This window comes from Loa loa, assembly GCF_000183805.2.
Source record: "Loa loa unplaced genomic scaffold supercont3.148, whole genome shotgun sequence".
In the NCBI taxonomy this organism is placed as follows: domain Eukaryota; kingdom Metazoa; phylum Nematoda; class Chromadorea; order Rhabditida; family Onchocercidae; genus Loa; species Loa loa.
In genome coordinates this window covers 45,804-52,089 of record NW_018108328.1, presented here as the reverse complement: position 1 = coordinate 52,089, position 6,286 = coordinate 45,804, and the positions used below count along the sequence as shown (strand labels likewise).

Genomic DNA, 6,286 nt, shown 5'->3' with positions numbered 1-6,286 from the left:
GAAAGTATATGAGAAACGTATCTTAGATGATGAGAAAAAATGAAAGAAAAAGTTGTTAATAGGCGAGTAAACTTCAAGTCTGATATCGAACAGTTTTAGAAGTTTGTCGTTCTTCATGAACTGGATAAGCGTGTTAATTAATCTCATTTACAAACCTACAGAAGTTTCAGCAAGGGTCGTCCCAGATGCTTACGATAAATGTAATGCAGCTTACCCCAGAAAAGCATTGCTTAAGATCACCAAACAGTGATGATTCGGTAGCCAGTGCAGAAACTTTTCCGAGAGAAAGGAACGCAGAGACCAGTGAAGAGCTGCGAATGCAATTACAAGGTTAATTAATAGATTTATATTACCGAGAAGCCTGTTAATAACTTGCTCAAACATACGGTATGCTTGATTTTATATCCAGAATAATTGATGAAATTTAGTAAGAGGAACTACTGAAGTAAGTTAGGACCTGTACAAGTTAATTCGAGCTGTTTGATTCGATTTATATTGGCGTACATTTATTCAGTAGGACTTGCAATATTTCCTTATCTGTACCTGTTCATCTGTCAACATTAATACTCATAAAATGATAGTCGGCATCATTGGTTGACTGCTGACTATGAATACTTTTTTCCAGTTAGCAAATTAAAATGTCTTCTTATCCTTTCATGTTCTCGGATACTGCACTTATTATCAGAAGATAAATCACTGAATATGTCTTCTCTTTGACATTCATGAATAAATCTTTCATCGTTTGCTTTTAACAGTGATTTTTCAGGGTCATGCAATCACCCGACGAATGAAGAAGAAGATACCAACAGGAACACAAAGGTTTTATATTTCATCACTTTTCTTTATTTTACCAAAACAGTTTTTATATTTCTTTTATTTTGATGCCGATTGTTTCATTAAGCACAAGGTTTTTAAAAATGAATATAAGTTATAAGTTATAATTTATTGGTTAATTTTGAGACCTCTGATTTTGACGATGTGCTATCAAGGAATGAAGAAGTGAAAGGCAGAATGCGTCATGATTTTGGTGACATGTTAGTTTGTACTTGTTATTATATATGGTTAACCAAATTTAAATATGTTTCTTGGGGTTGTGAAGTTGAAATATTACTTGGTTATCAGCAAATCGTAATTTACAATGAAAGAAGTATTGTTTTACAAATTTACAATAAAAAAAGTGAAGTACTGTTTGCAGCGATCCCTCATTTTCGATACATCGTTCTTTGTGGCCTGAAGAAAGAAGTAATGCATTGAAAAGCATTGGATTTCATACTGGTTCTTCGCCTTACGAATTTGACCAAGATTTAAAACCATCACATGTCTCATTTGAGAATACTTGCTTTGGAATAAGCGAATCAACGGAAGCGGAAATTCGTCATTTCGGACGTCCACGTAGTATACACACCGAACTTTTCTCTCCTCAGTATACATCCCAGAAATCAACCTCTAATGAAAAGCGTAAGCAAAGGTACATACTTTTCATTGGTTTTAAACTCAAGATATGTAAGCTGTAATGGAGTTTTACCCTACCCATTTTGATCAAAAATATGGTTACAATAATCAATTTGATCAGTCTCTTAGTCTCTTGTTCGGCATCTCATCAATAGCCTAGTGTTTCCATTTTGAAATTGGACGTAAAGTTACTGTTTTTTAATCATATAGTGTCAGTATCAGAATTTCCTTCCTTCGGTTTGCCATATTTTTCGTTTGTTTTAGAGGTCGAAGACGTGGACGAGCCATCTCTACAGCTGCGGGCTGTGCTGCTGTCATAGCTCAAACATCTCAGTCCGATGATGTGTATGAATTTCGCAGCAGCCCCGAATCTGATGCAGGTATAAATGTGAGCTTTTTATCCTGATCGTTTAATACTTCTTTCTTCCCATATTTCCGACATAATCGAAAGTTTTTTTTTTTTAATCTTGATTATTTAATGCTTCTTCCCATATTTCTGATAGATCTAAAAAAGTATTTCATATGTTAACTTTCCAGTTAGAGGATACGATAAGTCTTAATTAAAAGGATATACAGAGAGAGACAAGAGAGGTTAGATCGTAATGAGATACCTAAATGTAGTAGACACTGGAAATATGGGTAATGTTGGCAGATCAAAGGGATGAATTTTAGCAAACTATATATCTGTGTTGAGGGTGGTAGTGAGAAGCGGGGGAAGGAATGAGAACCGGTATTTAAGCAGATTAACATTCCATATTGTCCCTTTGGGTGACCTCAATGTCTCCCTCATAATTTGTTGCAACTACCAACCTCTTGATATTTCATTTTAGCGACTCATCGTCTTATATTATCTCAAACCAGCTTCTGCATGAATAGTTTCATGTGTTCCATGGCTTGCTTTTTTAATTAAATATTGTTGCGTTTGTTTGTTGAATTACTTCAACAGGAATGATTCGTTGATCGAAAATCTACAGTGTACGCTTCTCAGCATTAATTTTGATTTCGTGAAAACTGAAGATTGATATGCTCATTACAAATTACAATCTTAGTTTTCCAGTACTTTTGCATTAATCACACTGTTAAAATTGGTAGTTATACCTTACAAGCGGTGAAACATATTTCGTAAAAAGTTTTTACAAACTTAACGTTATGTGTTTTTGATTAACTTAAATTCAATTGGAAAATCGTTGGCAACGAATGACAATATTAAAGAAGTCATACAAATAGTAAGAGCTGCAACAAACATTTCGTGATTCATCGGAACGGCACGTATCATTATTTATGTTTCATCGTATTGACATCTGCCAAATTATAATTCGATTCATTGCCAAACTCATAAAATATTTCAATGAATTAATAAAGCCAGATAATGTTTCGAAATTAAAATAGAATAGATATATAGGATGAAAAACGGTTTATGTTTGTTATGTATTTTCTTTTTAGCTTATTTCGAGTATTCATGCATAAGATTTGTATAATTGTTGCAGAAAACGGGATCTGCTGGAGATATGGAACGAGAACTGAGCGAATCGCCGAGTTTGAAGAAACAGCGATTCAATCAGACTGGAACCACCGCTATGGCCTCTTTTACTTTGACTACAGTTTCTCAAACAAGTATTTTGTTTTGTATATGATATTGGCTGCTTTATTAACGCAAATATTGTTAAATACGCAAATATTGTTAAATATCAGAGATTTGAAGGAAAATTTTTTTTCCAGTTTCGTAAAGTTTTTGGAAGCTTAGGCCAGGTTATATGAAAACCTGAATTTTCTGAATACTAGGTACTATACAAGAAGGTATATCCGTACTAGAAAAAGACGAAACTATGGATATGATATCGAATATATCTGATTTGATGGATGAGAAAGTTGATGGGACGATTGATCGTAAGGTGATTTTCCAAATCATAGTTTATCTGAGTTTGATAGTCTTATCATGCGGCGTAGTACGTTTAATAACTAAATACATGTAAATTTTAAAACTACAAAAATCTATTCTGTAGAAAGAATATTATATTTGTTTTTCGCTACGGTGAATCGATGAAGTTTCTTTGACCAACGATAAAGAATTTTGGAGTGGCGTTGTTGTCAGATAGATAATTGGTTATTCAAATTTCTTTTTTTAATGGATTGATCATTTCTGTTGCAAAACAGTCACGATATACATATTGTTAGTTGGAATTTGAGTAGAGATGGAATTCTTATTTCTTTCAACTTCTCTTTCAAGTCAAACTTGTTTCTTTGATAATACATTTTTCCGGTTCTTTCTATCGCGTATGCTTCCGCAGGATAACGAAGCCAAAACACTACTTATTTTCTAAAGGCAACATGCAAAGTTTACTTTAGAGAGGTCAGTATTTTATGATTTTATAAATTAATTCAGGTACCTCCGCTTCGCATATCGTTACCCCGCACACCCAACGAAGATGGTATAGCGATAGCAAATGCTGCAGATGATGTGACTTCAATTACGAGCAGTGCTGTAAGACGAAATACTAGAAGTACCAAAAGTCTTACTCGTAGGCATCAAAGCCCTGAACAAAGTGTTAGCACTTCTTGTGATGAGAGCATACAACGAGTTACAAGGTTCCAACTTTCCTAACATTTGTTGCTGCTAAGTAAAGTAAAGAAACTTGTTACAAAAAGGAAATGTTGTTGTTCACTAAACAAATCGTGAAAAATATGATTCACTCTCTGATTGCAAACGGAATTCAGTTAGAGTTTTCTGGAGTTACAATAGCTTTTTTTCTGATATGGCAACTTTTAAACAAAATGGGCAAAATATTTGCAGAAGCAAACTTCGACAATCCGGACGACAGCTTCGTGAACATTTTGCAGTAAGCTATGAAACGTCAGCGAAAAGGAAATCAAGTAGTTGGCGGCGTAACTCTACAGCTACTTCGTCACCAATGCCTGTGCTGTCCGCGGCAGCTTCCGACGAACATACTACTTTTAATAATAATACTGGAGATAAAGCTGATGGTTTATTTTTCTTACACATCAACTTCCTTTCATTTTCAATAAAAGCACGTCGTATGTTTGAGAGCGCCCGTTTTTATCGCTAGCAGTTGCTGGCAGTTTTTTTATTTATGTTTTGAACTGCATAGTACAGAAAAATTACAGCCGATGAAAGCTCACATTTGGAAGCTACTGCACGGAAAGACGATGAAAATACTTTATTGGCTTTATCACTGATGAAAAAGAATAGCTATGAAGGTTTTCGAGACTTCCGTTCTGTAGTAAGACTTCGAATTTTATTGTAAAAGAATTTCAGTTTTGTTATTGTTATTCGTATTATAGCATTTTCAAACGAACTGTTCTAGATTGAGCAACGCTGGGCCAAAGATGCAACCAGTGAGACTATTGCTCCAGAAAGCCCACCTAATTTTAATAATTACTTAATTGTACAAGGAAATTACACGTCGGCAAGTAATATGGGCTTACTGTCAACTCAAGAAGTGAGCTGTTTTTTTCGCACATGCCATAATTATTTTAATGGTTCCTAATAGTAAAAAATAACTGTAGGTGAGAACTCCTAATTTCATGGACAATAAATTGTTATCCTTAGCTTGTTTTTTTTATTCACGAAAATAATGGCAGCCTTATCGAAAACAGTAGTACTTATGTATAATACTGTTGGGTGGGGATATTGACGAGATTTGTATGGGTTTGTTTTTGGAAGCTAGTTTTTCAATTCAGTGTTTAGAAAGTGAATGTTGTATTTATGGAAAAGTTAACAATGAAACTTCGTACTCTTCACACGGAACAGCAGGAAAAGAGGAGAAATATGCTTTTTTATCATCAGGTACTAGTATTTCTCATTTGATTTACCCATTCTTTAAGTCATGGAGAATTATACTGGATTTGTTGTCACTCATTTATTTAAAAAAATACTTTATAAGGTGGAACGCGAACGACTACGGATGCAAGCAGAAAGTGAAGTGATACGTATGCTTACGCGAAAGGCAAATGAACGTAATGGATCCTTTTCAACTAGTAAGTCTGAGACTTTCTTTTCATTTCGCTGTATTCATTTTTATTTTACTGTTGAAGTTCAAATTCGAATTCAAGTTTTGTGCTGAACACTGACTTGTTTCTGTTGTATTTCAGAGTTGTTTTATAAATTCTTTTAGTGAGGGTGATTAGAGAGATGAATTTATTCAATACCGGTTTTTTGGAAGTGAAGTCGGAAAAATTACCAGTAATGGAAATTTCGGAAGTTAAAGTGAAGTACGAAAAACTTGCAGAGATGATGCGCAGACGACAGCAAATGGAGGCAGATGCACTATATGCTGAGCAGGTTCTTCATCTTTACCATTTCTGTTTTCTTTTTAATTAAGTAGAGATTGATATTTGATTTTGGTATTCCTACCGTCATCACGATATAGTGAATTGGTGTTGGGAAATTGTTTTTCTGTTGAACTCATTTCTCGGCTATACAGATTTATTCGGGATGTAATATTGTTCTTGCACAATATTACTAGTTACCAACAAGAAAAGGTATAAAATATATATATGTATATTACACGATGAATTGGTAAGCAATGATAAATGGTTATAGAAAAAGCAAGTAGTATGATCAACTAACAAACTCCTTGTCGTTGCCTTGGACAATAATTTGACTGTCGATTAGTTGACAGATCGTTGAGTTGGAAATATGTTACGGGAAATCATTTAGCGAATAGAAGAATATCGTAGTTTGTTGTTCAATGGTGCAGATATGCGATGTCGTCGTTTGTGGTTCAATCGTGGAGAATAAGCGAAGAGGATCTATCGTCTGCTCGGTTGTAAAGAATTGTCTCGGGATTTTTTCATATATATATATATATATATA

General features: G+C 34.3%; 1 protein-coding gene across 2 annotated transcripts in view; it reads left to right on the top strand.

Moving 5' to 3' along the window:
* Positions 1 to 6,286, top strand: part of LOAG_17902 — a gene marked incomplete at its 5' end in the record, with an annotated part of 12,185 nt that overhangs the window by 4,103 nt on the left and 1,796 nt on the right. For both annotated transcript variants that reach the window (XM_020450567.1, XM_020450566.1), the window contains 14 exons: positions 171 to 330; positions 767 to 819; positions 961 to 1,034; positions 1,196 to 1,468; positions 1,717 to 1,840; positions 2,940 to 3,066; positions 3,235 to 3,344; positions 3,836 to 4,038; positions 4,244 to 4,434; positions 4,576 to 4,691; positions 4,776 to 4,910; positions 5,159 to 5,257; positions 5,355 to 5,448; positions 5,586 to 5,752. In XM_020450567.1, coding sequence (XP_020305738.1) covers positions 171 to 330; positions 767 to 819; positions 961 to 1,034; positions 1,196 to 1,468; positions 1,717 to 1,840; positions 2,940 to 3,066; positions 3,235 to 3,344; positions 3,836 to 4,038; positions 4,244 to 4,434; positions 4,576 to 4,691; positions 4,776 to 4,910; positions 5,159 to 5,257; positions 5,355 to 5,448; positions 5,586 to 5,752 — 1,926 coding nt within the window. The remainder of the gene's footprint in view (positions 1 to 170; positions 331 to 766; positions 820 to 960; positions 1,035 to 1,195; positions 1,469 to 1,716; positions 1,841 to 2,939; positions 3,067 to 3,234; positions 3,345 to 3,835; positions 4,039 to 4,243; positions 4,435 to 4,575; positions 4,692 to 4,775; positions 4,911 to 5,158; positions 5,258 to 5,354; positions 5,449 to 5,585; positions 5,753 to 6,286) is intronic.